We start from the raw sequence: 22,640 nt of genomic DNA on the forward strand, positions 1-22,640 counted from the left end.
GGGCGCAACCAAGCCTGACATTGACAGCCTTGTTAGACACCATGATCTTGAACCTAATGTGAATCCCTGCCACACTTAAGTTTCAAATGGACCATACATTTTGCCCCTTATTTTTCTATGCCATTGTTGGCCTATGATGCCATCCTTCCAAGGCATCTGATAACCTGCATTTATCAACATGAGAGAAATCCAAACACCAATGCCACTGACAAGCCTGAAAGAAGTTTAAATCTCCTAAACCTGTATCAACCAAAGAATCTCACATCTGGCTATTAAGAATTCATTTATACACTCTTTTCCTACAACAAAAGAAATTGACTTTAAACTGTATTGAATGGAGAACAACATGATTAGTTCAAGGGATCCCACATTTTTGGGACAAAGACTTTGACAATGATGATAATGACAACACTTTTATATCTAACAAAAACAAAAAAACAAAAAAATCCAAAAACTTTTTTAATGCCATGAAATTTAGAAACAATTGTTAAGTCACTGACTGCACAAATTATTGATGTCTTGTATTTGAGCTACGCATTGTAACACCATGCAAAAATTTGGTATACCCCAAGAAACTAAGCTTCCCATCAGAGGTCCTTATCCAATCATTGAGGATTGAGTGAGCTGTAGGGCCCAAGTTCATTTCCTGCATCAATGATTCATAAATTTCAGTAGGTGTGAATAAAAATATTCAAATACGAGTCATCTGCCCAATGCCATGCCTGTACCATACATACCCGTGCCAATTCCTCAACTGAGATGACTCGATTCCCCGCCTGCTCAAAAAACTCAAATGCCGTACTGGCTATCTGTTCCCACTGTTCAAGAGCCTCCAGGTGATATGTACTGATTGCAGCAGCACAGAACTCTTCAAAGTCCATTTTCTTATAAGAAAGCGATTCCATCTAAACATAAAAATAATAAACCTTTATTGAGCGTATCTTAAACGGAACATAATGAGTTCTCATGCATAGGTATGCAATAATTCTTGCCTTGGTCATCAATTTATAAATGAGTTAGTAAGAACTCCACAATTGAGTATATGTTGATGAGGCTAAGATCTTTCTACGGTTAGCCCTTGTAGATAATTCAGTTGCAGAAAGAAAAGCCACAGCAAGGTATTGACATGCCAGCTTTTAGACTGACATGTCAAGACATCATATGCAATGGATTTAAACCAATCAGGAGTAACAACTCTCAGTAGATTCAACATCTGGGATTATTCTATGTTAAGATTGTGGTCAACAACAACTAAGCTCAAAACAGCACCAGCAGTTCGTGCAATATAATGAAAAATGTTTGTAATTGAGAGAACAATTCTTCTGTCAAGGAGGTTTTAACAATTAAAAGTATCATATGCCTCACCGAGTTTAAAATGTCAGGAACCCTTGATTCCTTCATGGCATCAGTTGCATTGCGCATTAGAGCCTGCAAAAAAATTTAGTAATGGTCAAAAACCAAAATAACAACATTGATGATGATTAGATAATGTTACATGAGTTATCAAGTCTTCTAGCCTTATAAGCAGCAAAAGTACCAAAGTTCTAAAATTTTGAATGCCTAAGAAAAAGAAAAGAAGCGTCAACAAACCATTCTAAAGTTTTCAAGCGAGATGAGCCCATCTTTATTTGGTTCCAAGAGCATAAACTGAGCTTTAAGGTACAGAAGTTCATCTTCTGTTATAGCCTTCGATAGAGACTGCAACCACGTAGAAAAACAAGTTCTGAAAACTAGAAATAGGAACAAATAACTTGGAGAGTTTCAAGTATTCAGAAAAATCCCAGTTTTAATGGAGAACGAATGGACAATTTACTGTGAAAACCTCCCTATTTAGTTGCAAACAAGAAAAAAAGGCAAATTGAGCATGTTTACACCATCCAACCCATCCATAAAAACATATGGAAGTGAAATGTCATTTAAATAAAGGAACGTGTTTTTTGGAGCAACAATTCAAACTCGTCTCAGAAGTGGGGTTTATCCCATGCATTTCACCACCTCAACATCTTTCCGTGTGAAGTCTCCCTTCCAACACCAGTCTACCACATGGAAGAAAGGAATGTTTCCTTCTACTTTTTTCTATTAAGATGAGATCTTTTAAATTCAACGACCGCAGTTTATAGGGAAAGTACTGGCTATACACATGACAGGGACAAGGGCAATGTCCACATTGCTAATCCAGAAGGCTGTCTATAACATCTACAATCTGGATCCTAACTCACATACGTGTTGCCTGTGCCAATTGATCCCATGTTGGATCAAGCGATCCAACTGGGATCAGCTGGTGCCAATTAAAAAAAAAAAAAAAAAACTGGGATCGGCCAATCCCTTAAACCATGTAAGAATAGAGTGTTACCTTCAATGCTGCTCGTTTGAAAGGTGTGGCTCGTAGGTATGCCTTGACTAACTTATAGATCAATATATCTAAAGGCACAGAGCGGCTTTCATCTCTCAACCATGGGTGAGCTGTCAATATAGAAGTGTTCGTTAGTTACCATAAATAAGTAAAACACAAATGTCACAAATAACAGTTGTCCTACATCCAACCGTCTCATTTGAGTTTGAACTTCCTGTGAAAATTTAGAAATAATACAAATGGAATTAAGGTCAATTGACAACTTACTAAGAGCTTGTGCTGCAGTCATTCTTTTCCTGTGGTCCTTGTTCAAAAATCTTTTTACAAAATCTTTGGCTTCTGGTGATACTGCAGGCCAAGGTGAATCATCAAAATTGGGATCAGCTCTTAAGACAGCACGAAAAATTCCTGATTCAGTTCGTGCCCAGAAAGGTCTACTTCCACATAACAATATATATGCTATGACACCAATACTCCAAATATCTGCTTCCACACTGTACGATCTATGGAGGACTTCAGGTGCAACATAGTATGCACTACCAACAATATCATTGAGTCTTTCATCTGCACAAAAACAAGAGATAAGGATTCTCCTTCAAAATTACACCCATGACTGTACATAGCATTGAAATAATGCTTTAAATGTGAACGTGTAAGGTGAGGAGTGAAGGATTGAATGCTATTCTCTATCTATTTTCATTTTTAGTGTTGCTTCAAACGCCATTTAGAACAATGGTAAGCACATGGAATGATCACAGGTGTAGAGATTTTTTTTGTTGTTGTTGTATATTGGTTGGTGGGCATGTATATTTTTTTTTTTCAACTATCGACTACAAGTCAGTCAAGATAGGCTACTCCTGACTCACACAGTGGAGTCTAAACAACCAGCTCATGACCATGTTTAATGTAAATTATAGTACTGAGCACATGGTTCGGATCCTCTTTGCTATTCAAGAGCTGGCAATGTGGTCTTTAACAAAAGAGAAAGGATTCCCAAGCACTCAATACTTTTTGCAGTTTGTTGGAGACAAAGGAGAGGAACACCCAAGTGTTAAATCAGTCCAGGGGATTATTATCATTAGCATTTTGAGTATTGTTTGCTTTTGGTGCATGCTATACAAGGACTTTAAGGGTATCTACTTTGAAGAATTATTATTCAGATGGGATTCAGTTTGTAAGAGAGAGATCTACTTACGTGCACTTTTTCATTGTGATGGTCATCTCGACCGACTTCTAAATAAATCTTATATTTTCAAAAATAAAAAAGGGAATCAAAAAGCACCAAAGAGGCTAATATAGTTGGAAGAGTGTCTTCAGAGGCGCTTGAGGCATAAGCCCCGGGTACGACTCAAGGCGAGGCGCACCAAAAGGGTGTCGAGGCATTGGGATGAGGCAACTAAACATCTAAGGCGTGATTGAGGCGTATAAAAGGCATACGCCTCATCTGAGGCGCAAGTATTTTTGCTGAAGTGTAAGCCTCAACTTTAAAACTTTTTTTTAAAAAAAATTCACTATTAATTTCATGTAAGTATTTTTATACACCCATACTTTCAAGTCTACTAAACAGGTTATTATGGATATTTTAGAAAACGATACCACATGATCAAATCAAGAAGAAGATAATATGGATGATGTAGAAGTATTTCATATGGTAGAAGATAGAAAGTGATTGGGTCTTGAGATTATTTTTTAGTGGTGGACATGAACTTTTAATTTTATTTATTATAATGGTGGATCTTGGACATGCTTAGTATATAGTATTGGCTATCAACTCTTAATTATAGGGTATTGAAACTTGAAATTTGAGTATGGGGAGTGAAACTTGGAATTTTAAAATTAGAAATATATGTTGGTTATCTTATTTTTTATTTTTAATTTAAATTATTTATAGATTTTATATTATTTATTTTAAAAAATTCATGCGCATGAGGCTTATGCCTCGAGGCATTGGAGATCCCAACACCTTGACTGATGCCTTAGCGTCTGAAAATATTGGTTGGAACCCTTAATAGAACCATCCAACATTTTCAAAATATATATTATAACTTATAAACTTGTGAGAATGGCATTAACAAGACATTATGAGAATGGCTTTAACGCTTCACGGTTTAAATTGCTTCACGACATTCAATAACTAGGGGAGAATGTTGACTAAAATGACTAGTTATAAATACTACAAACAAAAAAGATTTATACAAATACCTGGCCGTATAAAATCAGAAAGGCCAAAGTCAATAAGTTTCATTGAAGCACCTTCATCTCTGGTGGTGAAGAGAAAATTCTGTTCAGCAGTCGCAGCAATGTGTCAGTGGATAAGAGTCTAAAATACCTTGCAACTTCAGAAGTCAAAGTTGACATTCAAATATGAGAAAACAAAAAAGTTATCCCATTCTTTTTTTTTTGAAAAGTAAAAAAGTCATTCCATTCTATGAGGTAATAAACTAAAGCACCACAATTGAGTAAAATTACAAAAATGAAATATTAAGTTCAAGCCCCAGACCTCTGGCTTTAGATCACGGTGCACGACACCTTGAAGATGACAAAAGGCAACTACACTTAAAATTTGCACAACTATAACTTTTGCATCTTCCTCTGTGTATCTTCCACCTCTGCAACAAAAGAGAAGTGTATAATGAATCCAAAACTGTGTTTAATTCAAAAATAGATATAAAAAACCTCCACAAGCAGCATAAGGAAAAGAAAGGAATGCATGCCTACCGGGATAAAATTCTGTCTAATAGCTCTCCACCTTCACACAATCTGAAAAGAAAACAAACTTCTACCAAATTCAGACAAGAAAAAAAAAATCTGACAAATTCAGATAATTGTAATATCTCAACATGGAATAAGAATCTCCAGCATAAGTCCATCATAGTGAAAATAAACTGCAGTTCAACTTTTATTCCCAGAAAGGAGTTTGTTAGAACACAACTAAACCAATTCACAATTTCTGATACATAATGAATATTTCCAATCAGACCCAAGAAAAAATGTGAATACGGGATCATGACCCACACTCATTGTCTCTAGCAGCTCTCTATATCTTCCAAGGTAACAACATGATCAAAATGAAAACAAGTTCCTATTTAGTCATAAATACTTAATAATAAGTGTTGAAAATTATGAATAATACTAATTGTCTCTAGCAGCTCTATACCTTCCAAGATAACTATTAAATCAAAATGAAAACAAGTTTCTGATGCAATCCTAACATTAGTACAAATGTTCAAGACACATGGATCATAGATGTGGATCTCAAGCAGACTGGATAAGAACAAAAAAGCACGTACTCCATGATTATGTAGACATTATTGGCATCCTCACAGGCATCATGAAACCTGACCAGATTCTTGTGCCCAGATAAAGCTTTCAAGATTTTCACCTCTCTACGAACATCTTCAATTGATATGGCTGTTGTCATCTGCCAAACAAAGTTAATTTAGTTCCAAATGTTGCTCTAGTTAACACAGGAGTTCATCAACAACAGTAAATAGCCCCTAGCTTCTGGAAAGCAGTGAAAAGTAAACAAACCCTGTATCAATGAGAAAATATCGATAAAAGAATGTTACAAAATACAATAAGAAAAATAAAAAAATAAAAATGGCACCCCAATGAACACTGGCACAGAGAAAATAGACATACCCACCGAAACAGATTCAATATTATGGATCTTAGCCAGAAAATAGAAGTTCCCACCGAAACGGATTCAATATTATAGATCTTTGCCACATCGTTAAAAAGAACTGATAACAATTCATATTACCAGCAAAAACATTTTCCTCATAATCAGAAATGTTTTCAGCTTCCATTTTCACATATACATTTCACAATAAGTCATATGATTTATTTGGAGGAAGTACTCACTTCCATTTTTTGCATCATTTCTCTCTTGATTTTGTTGCAAGCCCAACTATGCCTTGAACACTCTAAGCAGACAACAGGCACAAAGGCTCTGGCAAAGTTTTTTTCTTCCTTTAGCTTCAAAAACTCTTTTTAAACTTTTTCTGATAAAGTAAAATGGATTAAAACTGATCCACAGTAATAGGTTACTACAGACTCACAGTCCCATTAAACTAGTAGGTTGTTATAAATTGTCACTAAACAAAAAGCTTGGAGTAAAGTATTTTTCACATCATGGATTAATGGTATATTATATTTTGCTGAACATTAATAAACAAAATACGTGTAATCCTATAGTGCCTTAAGAAGTTAAAACAGATTAAAAACAAAAAACCCTAAAAAGTTTGAGGATGAAAATAGTATCATTGCTTAGGCAAATTAATGACCAAATTCTTCATTCTTAAATTACTCTTCCACTAATATGTTGTAATCACCAAGTCAGTACCCTTGACATTATTCAGTTCATAGGATTCTCATAATTAACCCCTTTGTTAGCATCTTTCACTTTATACATGTTTAATATGAAATTATACATTTATTTTTCAAAAAACATATTATATGCCCAAATCTTTCTATCAGATGGAAAAATTGGTGCTTTATTAATATCAAAGGTATAATACCTGCTCTCCATTTGTTCCGGAAAAAAAAGGGCTAGAAAAAGTCTGAACAAGAAGACAGAAACCCTTTTTTTTTCTCAATCCCTTCCTCTACACAATCCCTACCAAAATGGGTAAAGATCAATTCCACAAGAACAATTCTTTCCCTATCCTATCTCATAAATATTTGATGACAACTTTAAACAAGAGTAGTCATGCCAAGTGACAATAAACAAAGGAACACCATCAAAGGAGATGAATCCTGTCAATTCAAGCCTAAGAGTGGAAACAAAGACGATCGTCAACTATTCCATGATTCAGCCTCTTCAACATTCAATTCCAAGTAACAATTCCTTTAGTATTTAATTTAAAGAAAGAGAAATTCTAGAATATTTTAAGAAGTTATACAAGATTATGTGTTAATGGACTTATTTAACTTATAGCCCAACGAGCTTTTGAGTATGTTGGGCATGTTTTGATATTCTAATAAGAGCCCAAAAAAAATTGTATTTCCTTTTTTACCAACTTACTAACTTAAGAATGTATTAAACACGAACATTTTTTCCATATCTTTTTTTCCCAAAAATTTTGGTATAGGTCAATGTTTTCAGACGATGCGGCAAGGAAGTCTGCTGGCCAAAGCCTCGAATCATAAAGCCTAAGCCTCACATTCATGCTATATTGAAATATATAAGATAATATTTGAATAATTAATATTAAACTTAAAAAAAAAAAATAGGATGGTCACTACCAATTTCCAAATTTCAAATCCTTAGAATCAAATTCTAAATTTTAATCCATTACAATAAATAATAAAATATAATAGTCGTGCTGGGGTAACATTGAAATGTACATCGTGGGGGACATTTCTGATGTGGATGTGCGTCAGAACCATAGATGCTTTTCATCGATATATGAGCGAGATCTCGATGAAAAATATCTACGGTTTTGACACACATCCGCATCATAAATGTCCCCCCACGATGTACATTTTAATGTTACTTCAGCATTATCCTATATAATATTTGACTGTTATATTTTGAAAAAGAAAATTTATTTTTGAGTAATTGAACGTTTCTACACTAAGTAGCTACTTATTCTTTCATATTTATTGCAAAAATAAAACTAAATATTAATTTTCAATAACTTCCTTTGTATAATATCAAATATTACAACAAATTATTTATAAATCAACACTTTGTTTTTTATGGGTAAGATAGATGCGAACCCAACGACCTCAAGGTTGAGGTTGCATTCTGTTAACCGACTGAGTTATGGGTCAAAGCCTTATTTATAAATCAACTCAACTAAACGATTTTCTTTGCAAATATTACTAATTTGTATTCAAATTCCTTTCTAAATGTTCCCATTATGTTGCATGCTAGCAACATAATTGGAACTTATTTAGCGAAAAAGAAAAAAAATCTTACTTAGCGAAAAAGAAAAAAGAAAAAAAAGGAATAAGAACAAAGGAAGAAATATATTATTTTAAAAAAAAAATTAACATGGAGATATGCCTCGACTAAAAGGTGTATACCTCACACTGAGGATATGCAACTTGGGTGCCTCTTGGTCTGAGACATAAGCCTTAATTGCTTTCATTTTTCAACCTTATGCTTCACAGCGTTCTTAATGAGCTTCATCCTAAGTTGTGGCTCAAGCATAAACCTCACACGCCTTTGAAAACACTGTTAGGAGTTCAATGATAATTATGATGATTTTTCGTATTACAGTCACTGATCCTCAAATATTTGACCGAAGTATGGTCATGATTTGGATGTACTAACAGAAGTATACTTGAATTTTCCACATACAAATTACTAGAAAGGAATCAACCCCCCTTTTGCATGATTAAATATTTCTTTGTTCTTTACAATCCAGTATGACTCGATTTCAGAAACTTCAACAACCCCTACCATGTCAGACTGCCTTTCTCAAACGTAAGCATGGACACGAATCTTCCACTTGGTATCAACAATTTTCCAAGTCGTCATTAAATGCACTTAGTGTTATTTGAAGGTAGTCTTTGACATCTATTTTACTTGATCCATATCGAAAGAGATTCAGGATTCAGCTCATGCGATGTTTTTTTATTACAATCCCATGCTTTTAAAGGTAATGTTAGGCTTACACAGTTACAGCGAGGCTCATTAAAAAGGTCTTAAGGCAGAAGGAAGAAGCATAAAAACAATTGAGGTGTACTCTTCAGACTAAGAAACACCAACAAGGTGTACGCTTCAATGTGAGGCGTTAAGCCTTTCGATAGACACTTCACATTAATTTTTTTCCTCATTATTTTAAAAAATTATAAGTATAATTTTATTAGAAAAGAGAAAACGCGAGGCCAAGGTGGCCCCCAAGCAATACAAAACACAAAAGAGCGAAAAGATAACTACAAAGCAAACAGTTCATTCACAAAATTACAAAGAGCACAACTCAGCCCATTTGAACGCATAGTCTTCGAAGAACACTCCTTCAAAATCTTTGCTGACTTTGCACTAGTAAAATAACAACCCCAAAACCTCCATAGTCACTTCTTAAGACGATTTCTCCGTACCTTGAAACACTCTCTTGTTTCTTTCTTTCCAAAGGCCCCAACATGTTGCAAATGGGAGGATAGCCCAAAGTTATCTTTTTCTGCTATAGAAAATATTATAAGTCCATTCAAGGAAGAGAGAAATAACAGGTCAAGGAGAACCTAATCCAAATGAAATAGGAAGAGAAAATGACCCAAAGGATTGAAGGTGAATGAACAGTGAATTAAAATATGACACTCAAACTCACCACTTGACTTGCAAAGAAAGCAAAAAAATTTGAAATTGGCAAGTCACGCTTAACAAGTTATCCAAGGTAAGATTCCTCTCGAGAGAAGTCAAACAAGTGAAGAAGGCAACCTTGGAAAGCACTAGAGAAGAGCAGATGGAAGACTCTGAGAAGACTAAATCGAATGGAGGCAAAAATGCTTTAGTGAAAATTATAATATTGCGTGTATTCTTTAATCTTTAGCTATCTTATCATTATTATTATTTTCTTTCTACTTTACTTTTATTTTTGTTGATGCTTGCAAGTACATAATTGAAGCATATAGAAATATACGAATATAAAATAATAATCTATACAGATTTGTTGAACTTATTTGATTTATAAATAAATGTTGTAATAAAAAGCAGGAGCGGAGCCAGGATTTTCTTGTAGTGAGGGCAAACTATGGTTAGTTGTATAGTTGAAGAACTTGAAGATAAATGGTTTTAGGGAGAAATTCGGAGGTTTTTGGTAAGAAATTGAAGAAAATGATATTTAGGTCATTTCCAATTAGTATATGAGAAGGCCCGGTCAAGAGGCAATGTCATTAACAAAAAATAGGGAGGTGAGGAGGAATTGGAGGGAGGCAAGGGAATGGGAGCATATGGGGAGAGAGGTGAGGGAGTGGGGACAAATGGGGCATGTAATTAGTTGAAAATATAGGGGTGTTTTCAAAGTTCTGTGGGGGCAATTGCCCCCACCAGCCCCTTACTAGCTCCGCTCCCGATAAAAAGTATCACACTAAGAAAGTTATTTTTGATCAGTAAAGATAAATTTATTGAACAATAATATATATATATATATATATATATATATATATATATATATATATATATATATATATATAATATATATATATATATATATATTTATTTTTTTTGATAAATATAAATTTCATTAAAGAAGAAAAAGAGAGGAGGAGCCGAGAAAGCCCCCGAGCAACAATACAATAAAAACAACTAAGGAAAAAGAAGAAATATAAAAAACAAGCCTGGCGGGGATCTACAAGTTACAAACGGTTCCCCAATTAAAGACAAAATCTTGGAAGTTCACTCCTTCAAAGTCTTTACTCAACTTTGACCAAAAGAATAGATATCCCAAAATCTCTAAGATCACCGTGTGAGACGAGCTCTCCTTGCTGTGGAACACCCTGTTGTTGCGCTCTTTCCAGAGGCCCCAAGCAATTGCGAAAGGAAGGATAGCCCAAAGATACCTCTTCCTAGAAGAGAAGATATTGAAACTCCACCCCTCAAAAAGTGCAAAGACAGATAAAGGAAGAACCCAATCCACATCAAAACGAGATAAAAAGAACATCCAAATAACACGGGAGAAAGAACAATGAATAAGAATGTGGTTAACGGACTCTCCGTCCCTCGAACAAAGATTATAAAAATTTGGAGTAATCCACCCCCGACAGATCAAATTATCCAAGGTAAGGATTCTACCCAAAGAGGCAAGCCAAACAAAGAAAGACACCTTAGAAGGAACACGCGCGGACCAGATGACAGAGGGAGCAAAGAAACCTCCCATGACGGAAGCAAGCAGAAATAGAAAGACTGTACAGAGAACTTCTTATCCTTAGCCTTAATCCATTCTCTTCTATCATGCTCGTTCTCTTTGAATTGGATTGAATTGAGGAACTCTTGAAGAGATGTAACCTCCGTCAATTCCCAATCATTGAAATTCCTCCTAAAACCCAGATCCCATGAATCCGTGTTCCCGTTCCGAATCAGACACTGCCTAACTGAGTTATTTTTTTTCAAAGAGCAAGCGTACAAGGATGGAAATTGAGTAGACAGAGATGAAGTTCCGCACCAAAAATCCTCCCAAAATCTAACCTTATCCCCAGACCCAACTTTGAATTTAATCTCCCTATCAAACTTATCAACACCCTTCAATATACCTCTCCACACACTGCACCCATAAGTTCCTCTCGCCTCATCACTATACCAACCAAAACCTTTCTCACCATATTTAGCGGAAGTGGGAAAGTTAGAGATAGAGGATAGAGTGAAAAGAACTGAGCTTAAGTTAGAATTCCAAAGAGTGGCTTTGATGGAGGAGATAAGTTGGCGACAAAAATCTAGGATCAAGTGGTTGAAAGAAGGAGATAACAACACTAAGTTTTTCCATAAGATGGCCAATTATCATAGAAAGAATAATCAAATTGCCAATTTGACGATCAATGGGATTAGGGTAGAAGGGGAAGAGGATATTAGAGAGGGTGTAGTGGGTTATTACAAAGAACTTTATAAGGAGCGGGAAGATAGGAGACCTCGTCCCGACAACCTTGAATTCAATACGTTAACTCAAGAAGAAAGGGTGTGGCTGGAAAGGCAGATTGGGGAGGAAGAAGTAAGATCAGTAGTTGTGTCCTTGGGTGGAAACAAAGCGCCGGGACCAGATGGATTCACAATGGAATTCTTCAAACATTGTTGGAAAATTGTAGCCGAAGATTTCATGAAGGTGGTTTGGGAATTACAGGAAAAAGATTGTTTGGATTATGCACTCAACAGTACCTTTGTGGCTTTGATTCCCAAAAGAGTGGGGGCAGTTGATTTGAGTGACTTTAGGCCTATTAGTTTAGTGGGATCAGTGTATAAGATAATTTCCAAGGTGTTGGCCAACAGATTGAAAGAAGTTTTGAAAAAATTAATTGGTTTTGAACAAGGAGCTTTTCTTAGGGGAAGACAAATTCTGGATGGTGTGTTAATGGCGAATGAATGTTTGGATTCCAGGACCAAAGATAAGAAGGAGGGGCTAATTGGAAAAATAGATATGGAAAAGGCTTATGATCATGTGAGTTGGGACTTTTTGGAGTATATGTTGGGTAGGATGGGTTTTGGATCCAAGTGGATAGGGTGGGTTATGAAGTGTGTAGCTTCGGTTTCTTTTTCTATCTTAGTGAATGGTAGCCCAGCAGGATATTTTAGGAGTTCTAGGGGTTTGAGACAAGGTGATCCATTATCCCCGTTTTTATTTCTTATAGTGACAGAGGCCTTTGGAAAATTGTTCAAAAGGGGGGTTGAGATAGGGAGGTTATCCGGTTTTAGGGTGAACAGGGAGGGTCCGTTGATTTCGCACTTGCAATTTGCAGATGACACCATTGTGTTCTTCGACCCTTCTATAGAACAAGTGAGAGCTCTTCGGGTTTTATTAGGCTGTTTTGAAGCAATTTCAGGATTACATGTCAATCGGCAGAAAAGTAAGTTGTTTGGGATTGGTGAGGTGACGAATCTTCAAGTCTTAGCAACTACTTTGGGGTGCAGTAGTGATACGCTCCCAACTTCCTACTTAGGTCTTCCTTTAGGTGCTCCATATTGTAGCAAAAACATTTGGGAGGGAGTTACCGAGAAAATGGAAAAGAAATTGAGTACTTGGAAGGCAAAATATCTATCCAAAGGGGGTAAGGTTACATTGATTAAGAGTACTTTAACGAGTATACCGATTTACTTCTTATCCCTCTTTTCGTTACCTAAATCGGTGGAAGTTAAGATTGAAAAACTCATGAAGAATTTTTTGTGGAATAATAACAATGGTGGTAGAAAGTATCATTTGGTGAATTGGAAGATGATTTGTACTCCAAAGAAGAATGGAGGTTTGGGGATTAAAGGGCTAAGATTAACTAATAAAGCACTCCTGGGCAAGTGGCTATGGAGATTCGGGGAAGAAAGAGACAATTTGTGGAGGAGGGTGGTTCAGGCTAAATATGGTGAGAAGGGTTTTGGTTGGTAAAAAAATATATTATCAATAATGAACTAAGGCCAAATAAAGAGAGACGCGAATTGCGGTCTTTTTTTTAGCAGTCCTCACTCTCTTAGAGGTACCAAGGATAGACACTGGAATTTTCCAAGTAGTCACTTGGTGACTCCGTCCTGGGGCACACACCCATGGTTCTCTCTGGCGGCCCTATATACCGAAGGTATAATATTTAGTTTTATGTTCGCAAATAAAATAGTTTGCATTGCGAAAACTTTCAAGTATTCAAATAAAGACATTTCTTTATTGATGAAATATAAAAATTACCATTTTATATTATTGTTATTATTATTACTATTATTAACAATCTTTTTAAAAGCGTGTGAGGCATACAACTCAAGGCACGTCTTAAAAGTTCATTAAAAAACCCCTGGGGAGCAAGGAAGAAACGTAAGAACAGCTAAGGCTTACACCTTAAACCAATAGACCCCCAAAAGGCATACACCTCTCACTGTCAAGGCGTACATCACATGAATTTTATATTAAATTTCTATATTTTAACCATATTTTTATTTATTTTTCCCCTCTCTTCTTGTTCTTATTTCTTTCTATATTGTCATATTTTTTTTTTGACATATATTTTTTTTTCTAGTCATTGTTGCAAGCATATATGATTGGAGCATTTAGATTTATTATGCCAAGTTGTTGAATTGATGTGGTTCACAAATAATATTTGAAGTATTTAGCTTTCCATGGGGAAAGTTATTGAAAACAACATTTAGTTACATTATGCAATCAATGTAAAATAGTTATTTACTATAGAAACTTTAAATTCTTTAAATATTAAATACTTCTTTCTTGTTAAAATATACCATAGTAAGATTATATTGTTATTGATGTAGAGGATTAAAACTTGAAAATCGGTTGTGCATTTGGAACTTGAAATTTGAAAATATGTTGTGGCTACCCTAATTCTTTATTTTTCAATAATAATTACTTGTATTTGTTAGATTATATAATTAAAATTTTATGCACGTGAGGCTTACACCGTGGAGCATTGGTTAGTCGATCGCCTCATTTCACGCCTCAATGTCTGAAAACATTGATTATTAATTTAGAGAATAGCCAACCAGTGCCAATGGATGAGAGACGAAAGGCAAGCCCTTTCATTATGGCCATGGACAATAGAGGATGAGAAACAAATAAAGCAATATTAATTTGAAACATACCGGTGGTCACCATAATTTTTATATTTTTAATATTAATTTTTTGATAAGTTTTTTAATATTAATTATTTATGCATGTTCTATTATTTATTTAAAACTCCCATGCACGTGATGCTTACGCCCTATGTCTCGAAGTGCTAGCCAATCGACCACTTAGCCTCATGCTTTAGCGTCTAAAAACATTGTTACGACCAATTGAAGAACTAGAACAATTCATACAATAATTGTTCGAGAAAGTCAATGCTAACTACAACAACAACAAAAAATCCAAAACAGTTTCAGAAGAATTTTACCTTTCAGATGATTTGGATGTTTACCACAAAAGTACACTTATAGAGAAAAGTCCTTAGATTAATTTAATAACCTTGTGTATATTTCTTTATACAAGAGTGATGCAGCAATTTCACATCCCCATAATTTCCTGGCACTACGTGGAAAACATTCAATAATTGCTTTGTCAAGCACCCATTTCACCATGAACATCCTTTCAACTTCCTTTGACATAAACCTAATGCACAAAATAGCCCATGACTAGAAACAAATTAGGTGCACTAACATTCGAGTTCCCACAATTTCTCCTTCTCAAGATGTTCCCCCTAGAGAAGAGGAACCCTAAACAACCACACTCATCAACATTTCAAATAGAATAATAGAATAAAGATTTATATAAGTAGATGATACAACCAAGGGAAGCTTTTGACATAGTGAAGACAAGCTAAGATTTCATCAAAGGCACTCAAGATGTCAACATAACAAATCCTAAATCAAGAGCACATTCCAAGATTCTTTACTGGATATCAAACATCCGTTGAAAATTTTGTCCACATAATCTAATGCATGCTTTTACATGATCTTTTGAATCCCAACTATAAAGTACCCAACTTCAAAGACAAAAAAAGAAAACAAGTACACATGTTTTCAAGCTCAACATAGTAATCAAAAAAATTTAGTCTTTTGCACATGTCTTTGTACAGTAATTGAATGAAATTAACAGATGCTAAAGATTCAAGAATTGCAATTCTTAGATCAATCGATTTCAAATTATCAAAATCAAAGTAATCTGATCGCTTATGTACAAAAGAAATCAACCCAAAGACACAACACCACCAACGCACCTTAGCTTTAGCGATGATCTTGACAGCAACTTGTTCACCTTTGAAGTCTCCCTTCTTGACTTTTGCAGAGCAAGTATGCCCAAAATGCCCTCGTCCAATCTCCTTCCCCAATTCATACTTCGCCCCAAAATTCTTTCCGTAACCGAAGCTCTTATCGAGTGGTCTCTCAGTCTCCACTACATCCTCTGGAATCGGACCCTCCTTCGGCTTCGCCGGTCCCTGCCTCTTCGCAAGAGCGGCCTTAATATGCTTCGCCGGAGACGGAGGAGGGAAAGGACGACGAAAGAATCTCCGGGGAGTAGACCTAGATGATCTAGCCGGTGAGGGAGAAACTCCGGCAGGGAGAGGACTACTAATACCATGAGGGTAAGGACTAGGCCATGGACTATTAGAAGAAGAGTGAGCCGGCGTGTTCCTTACAGAAGGAAAACTAACGGGGCCGTTAGCTGGAGTAGCAGTCGCAGGCACTACTGACGTTGAAGTTGAAGGCGTCTGAGGACGATCGGCTGTTGCTGAGACACCAACAATGGTGTCATCTTCGACGACGGAAATGTTCCTGCCGTAGCACTGACCCATCGCTGTTCTGATAGAGATCGCTCAACGTCCGAACATCGGACGACTAGATCGATCTCTGCAAGAATCGGAGTATTTCAGAAAAGAAGACTGAAGAGATCTGTGGTAAGAAAATGATAAAAAGAAGGAATAAATGGGGAATTGTTGCAGAGAGAGAGAGAGAGAGAGAGAACTAGATACCAAAAGAGAAGGTCAGAAGAAGAGAGAGGAGATGATCTGGAGATATAAATTTTGGATTATCTCAATTCGCTGGATTGAGAATCCCTATGTAACGCGCGATAGTTTCGGTTACTCAATTACATCCCTCTGTTGTGCCTTCATTAAACACCAAGACTACTGCTTTTCTTTTCTTTCTTTGCTTTTCTGTTCTCTATCCTTCTTCTCTCTCTGTATATATATATATATATATATATATTTTTTAAATCTATCTTACGAAAGCCGCGTTCATTAAATTATTTAAAAGACACGCTTTTGAAAATTAAATAAAGAAAATACAAATATTTTTTTCTTTTAGGTTCCAATCACGATGGTTTATAGTTTGGTCAAAAAAAACAAGCCGTAGCCTAACCGAAGCTTGTCTAGTCAACCATGAACACGTCGAGTTGAGATATTAAATCAATCCTTGGCAAAATAACCTTTTAATGTTGGAAAATCCTTTATTGACTTTGTTTTTCGCTGTGTTTCACACTGCATTGATGTGGGGGCCATGGACATATTTCCTCAAGATACAAGTGAAACACTTCATCTATTGTCATGTGAGCTGTGAACGCAGTGAAAAACGAAGTCCTCCAATTGAAAATGAATATTTAAGATACTCTTTAAATCGTATTAGAACATTTCAGTTAGTATGATACGCTACGAAAAATTGATTGATTACAATTATTGGTGCAAGACAAAAAAAAATAACAATATTTTCCTCTCAATCATGCAAATGTCATCTCAAAATAACGTGATTAATTTCATCAAAGAAAATAGTATAAGATTACTTTACATTGTCATAAGGTGGACAACATGTATAATGAAAAATGTGCCCATCAGGGATCCTCATCTGACCTCCTAGGTCATAATCAAGGATTCCATCATTTAAAAATGGATTTCATCAGTACCCATGACATCTAGATCGAAATCATCCTAAAGCCAAGATCAATCCGTGAATGGACAAAGCCAAGGAGACTAAAATAGATATGTAAAGATTTCAAAATTAGAATATATAACTTAAACCTTGGTGAATGCAGTCAATTTTTTAGTAGTAAAAATCCGAATAAAAAGTTAAACTAAATAGAGGTATAAGTAGATTAAAATAGTAAAAGGCCAAAAGGGAAAATTTTTCTAAACGATAGGTCCCACTCCAATTATAATTTTGTAGAGTATAAACATTTCACTCTAACTAGAATGAAATGGGGTCATGCTATCCCACTTTATTGTCTTTCCTCCCCTCTTCTCTCCAAAAGGAAAGAAATTTTTAAATGGTGGATCTCGCTCCAGTTATAGTTTTGTGGAGTATAAACATCTCTAGGGTTTATGCTATCCTACTTTATTGTCTTTCCTCCCCCCCCCCCCCAAAAGGAAAGAAATTTCTAAATGGTGGGTCCCACTCTAATTATAGTTTTGTAGAGTATAAATATCTCAAGGGTTTATGTTATCCTCACTTTATTGTCTTTCCTCCCCCCTTACCCCTTCTTTCCCCAAAAGGAAAGAAATTTCTAAATGGTGGGTCCCACTCCAATTATAGTTTTGTGGATTATAAATATCTCAGGGGTCTATAATACCCCACCTTATTGTCTTTTCTCCCCCCCCCCCCCTCCCTCCCTCAAAAGGAAAGAAATTTATAAATAGTAAGTCATACTCCAATTTTAGTTTTGTGGAGTATAAACATCTCACTCCAACTAGAGTGAAATAGGGTCTATGCTATCGAACTTTATTATATTTCCTTCCTTCCCCCCTCCTTCCTCAAAAGGAAAGAAATTTATAAATGGTGGATCCCACTCCAATTATAGTTTTGTGGAGTATAAACATCTCACTCAAACTAGAGTGAAATGGGGTCTATGTTATCCCACTTTACTGTCTTTCCTCCCCCCTTTTCTCCAAAAGGAAAGAAATTTCTAAATGGTGGATCCTGCTCCAATTATAATTTTGTGGAATATAAACATCTCAGGGGTTTATGCTATCCTACTTTATTGTCTTTCCTCCCCCCCCCCCCCTCTCTCTTCAAAATGAAAGAAATTTCTAAATGGTGGATCCCACTCTAATTATAATTTTGTGGAGTATAAATATCTCAGGGGTCTACGTTATCCTCACTTTATTGTCTTTCCTTCCCCCCTCCCCCCCCCCCCTCTCTTCCCAAAAGGAAAGAAATTTATAAATGGTGGGTCCCACTCCAATTATAGTTTTGTGGAGTATGAATATTTCAAGGGTCTATGTTATCCTACCTTTTTGTCTTTCCTCCCTCCCCAAAAGAAAAGAAATTTATAAATGGTAGGTCCTACTTCAATTATAATTTTGTGGAGTATAAACATCTCACTCCAACTAGAGTGAAATAAGGTCTATGTTATCGAACTTTATTATCTTTCCTCCCTTCCCCCTTTCTCCTCAAAAGGAAAGAAATTTCTAAATGGTGGGTCTCACTCTAATTATAGTTTTATGGAGTATAAATATCTCACTCAAACTAAAGTAAAATGGGGTCTATAATATCTCACTTTATTGTCTTTCCTCCCCCTTTCTCTCTGAAAGGAAAGAAATTTCTAAATGGTGGATCCTGCTCCAATTATAGTTTTGTGGAGTATAAACATCTCACTCTAACTAGAGTAAAATGGGGTCTACGCTATCTCACTTTATTGTCTTTTCAATAATATCTCTCCAATTTTACTATATTTCATTTGTTATATCCTCTTTCAATAATACTACTCTAATTATACTATATTTTCTCTTTTACCCATTTAATCCCAAAAAGGATGCATGTGTTGTAGGCATTGGCAAATTATAATTTATATGCGTGTTTCATTTAATTTTTATTAAAAAGTAATGATGAGCAATGGATTGTCTTAGGAAGGTACCTAGTCAATGAGGAGTTCGAATTATCAAACAAATAAATCAGAAGGCAAGTAGTTTGTGGCATAGATTTCTAGGTGAGCGTTTTTTCCATAAATTTTCCATAGAGGACAATAGTGAATGAGAGAAGATAACAAAAAAATACGACAACTAACCCAATACAAAGATTTATATGATTCACTATTAAACATTGTATTTATGGGCTACACAAATAGGGGTTCTCACTATGAGTAAACTTTAAATATATTCAAAATAAAAAAAACAAACACAACGAATATCAAATCTTTGTACCTTGGAAATTGATTGTCTTGCTTGGTATAGGCTAGTAAAGTAACACACATCATCATAGAGCAAGTGTACGACGTTTGGTGATTTGCATGTTATTGGTTCATTCTCCTTAAAAATTAGCATGACTTTTTGTCTAACAAAACTTTACAAAATAAAACAAGCATCTCGTAAACTTTGGTAAGTACCTCTTATGTATGGTCTCTTACTCCCTACCAACTTTCTCTCTTCATTTCTTCTTTACCTTTTTTTCTCATGCGTACCTTATCTGTTAAGTCCTGAGTTTTTTATTTTTTGGAAAAATATAAGATTCTATAAATATCAAAAGAGAATACAAAAGAGGTTGAGGAGGACCCGAACAAGAAAGTGAAACAAAAATAGAAATAAGGGAAACAGGAGGTCCCTGAGATTTGGATTCTCACACCAAAAGTTGAAAACATTTCAAATCAAATTAGATGAGATGTGATTTCCAAAACTACCTCAAAATTTTTTTCCCCTTCTATTTTCCGTGAATCCATTCTTACCTTATTTTTCTAATATAAGTCATTTTAATTCTTTTTTCTTATATTCTCATAAAGCCCTCCAAACTGCTAAAATTTTGAAATCTTTGCAAAAATGTTTTAAACTTCCAATTTCTAAATTTTGAGATTTTGCATACTTGAAAATAAGTTAAAACTCACTTTAAACATATTTAGTTCGCTAAATTTGAACTTGAGTCATTATATTCTAACACCCTTGAAAGGGGATTTTGTCCTTTAAATTCACTATGTCTCATTTATTCTCATTGCTCAACTTCGCAATATTCTATTCACTTACTTCCTCAACATATTCTCTCTCTTTACTTTGACATACTCATCCCTCTCCAAAACTTTAACCACCACCTTTCATAAAATCTCGTTTAAAGTACAATTAACACCCTATTACCCTCATATATATATATATAATAAGACACAACTATAGGGCCCGCTTTGCTACAGTTTTGTAAGGTATAAAAAGTCCTATCCAACTATAGTTTTGTGAGGATAAACATTCCATTGAATTATAATTTTTGTAGGACTTATTTTATTGTTTTTCGTTGTCACCACCTCTAACTTTACTATATTTTATCTTTCACCTTTTTAATCAATTTTTTTCATCTTTTACTCTCTTAATTTCAATTATTTTTATTAATACCCCCTGTATATATATTTTTTGCTTTTATATTTTTAACTTGAGAGAGGATGTTTGTGCCATAGACACAGACAAACTCTAGTCCTTCATATTGCTAATGCCACTTAATTTACTTTCACTAAGGCTATCTTTGGATTGAGAGAAGTGGAGAAAAGAGAAGAGAAACTCAATTTCTCTCTACTATGTTTGAATTAACAAGAGAGAACTTGGGACAACTTTGAACTTTTAAAATATCTTAAAAGAGATCTAGGGGTAAAGTTGGAATTATAAAATATTTTAGAAGGGGTTTTCTCCATTTCTCTCATCTTCTTTGCACTTTTGGAGAGTGTAGACACCCCAATTTGAACGGGCTCTCACTCGAAAGGGCCCAAAAATAGTAGTTTTCCAATGAACATAGCCAACGGATTTCAAAAGTCCAAATCACTAAAATGTGACATTTTGATCGAACTGAGGCCCCTAAGACTTCTCAATGGTCTAAAGGACCCACCAAAGGGATTCAACATATCCTCCACTTGCCCAACCCTCATCGTTCTGCCTTTGCATCTAAAAATACCCAAATGCTCGATAAAATTCTCCAACAGGCCTAAAAAGCCCGATTTGCCAACACATGACATTTTTTATTGAATCAACAATTACAAAAATCTCAAAAAAATTAATAAATTAAAAAAAAATATGAGACTTGAGATGCCTACCCCTCCTCTACTCCCACCGTTTCGCCTCCGAATCCGCAAACATCGCAAACCCATTCAAGGCCTACAAACCCTCAACCCTTTCCTAAACTAATTTCCCACCTTACCCCTACCTTACCCCTTAACCTAAAATTAATCCCATATCACCTAAACCCTAAAACCTACTCACCTTAAAAAATCCAATCCAAAATAAACCCTACCCCACCCAAAATAACATATAAACAATCTCCAAAACCCAAACCCAACAATACAAAGCCCACAAGACATTATTCATACCCAATTCATTATCCAACCCACAATCCTAACCCATTAAACGCTACCCACATCAATCAATCACCCTCTCAACATCAAAAGATGACACATGTCATCATCCTCACTCACCTTGATCATCTAATCACCTACTCCCATCATCATTCTCCAAATAATTCATTTAACCCACATCACTTTTCTCCAAAATCACCTCAACCCAGACCCTACCCTAATCTAACATATCCCCATTCTCTAACATCATCAACCACCCACACCTCAATCCATCACCACCCATACCATTCTCTAACATCATCAACCACCCACATCACCACCCATGTCTCCTACATCTCAATCCATCACTTTTCCTTAAAACACTTCAACAAACTCACCTCAACCCATACCTCTCACCATCATCACAAAACTAACCCATACCCTTCTCTTTAATCAAACAACCACCATCACCAATCAACTAATCTCATCACCTCCCCATTTTTCACATGTCATCCTCCCCTCAATTTTTTCAAAATCCAACTAACCAACCTCTTACACTACTCATCCCTCCAAATCTAGACACCTTACCCCTTCCATCAATCCAACACTCAATCAAACACCTAACATCTTACACCTCCATTCTCTCCATCAACCATCACTCATCTCACCCTACCAAACACTCTACCCAAATGGATTTGGGTAGGATCCAAACTATTTGGATTTAAACATCACCTATTTTCACACATTACACAATTACCCTCACTTCCATTTTAAATTTCATACCCTTTCCCTCTAAAACCAATGTCATTATCCATTCTCCTAACCAATCACCTCATTATACCCCTAAACACCCTCCAAACATCTATAAATACCTTCCTTCAATTCCCAAAAATGGTTATCAATTTCTCATCAATTCTCACTACACAAAATACTACAAATTACCT

General features: G+C 35.5%; 1 protein-coding gene across 1 annotated transcript; it reads right to left on the reverse strand.

Annotated features, from left to right (window-relative positions):
- Nucleotides 1–241: 241 nt before the first annotated feature.
- Nucleotides 242–16,665, reverse strand: LOC147389999 (CDPK-related kinase 3-like). Its single transcript, XM_086417958.1, has 12 exons — nt 16,445–16,665; nt 15,692–16,322; nt 5,644–5,774; nt 5,072–5,113; nt 4,854–4,962; nt 4,556–4,634; nt 2,621–2,917; nt 2,354–2,463; nt 1,591–1,698; nt 1,366–1,428; nt 738–905; nt 242–646 (listed from the first exon to the last, which is right to left on the reverse strand). The coding sequence occupies exons 2-12, from the start codon at nt 16,265–16,267 to the stop codon at nt 509–511; spliced, it is 1,821 nt and encodes a 606-aa protein (XP_086274084.1). The 5' UTR covers nt 16,268–16,322; nt 16,445–16,665; the 3' UTR covers nt 242–508.
- Nucleotides 16,666–22,640: the final 5,975 nt, after the last annotated feature.

This window comes from Akebia trifoliata, chromosome 12 (genome assembly GCF_017979445.1).
Source record: "Akebia trifoliata isolate Shusen 1 chromosome 12, ASM1797944v1, whole genome shotgun sequence".
NCBI lineage: Eukaryota > Viridiplantae > Streptophyta > Magnoliopsida > Ranunculales > Lardizabalaceae > Akebia > Akebia trifoliata.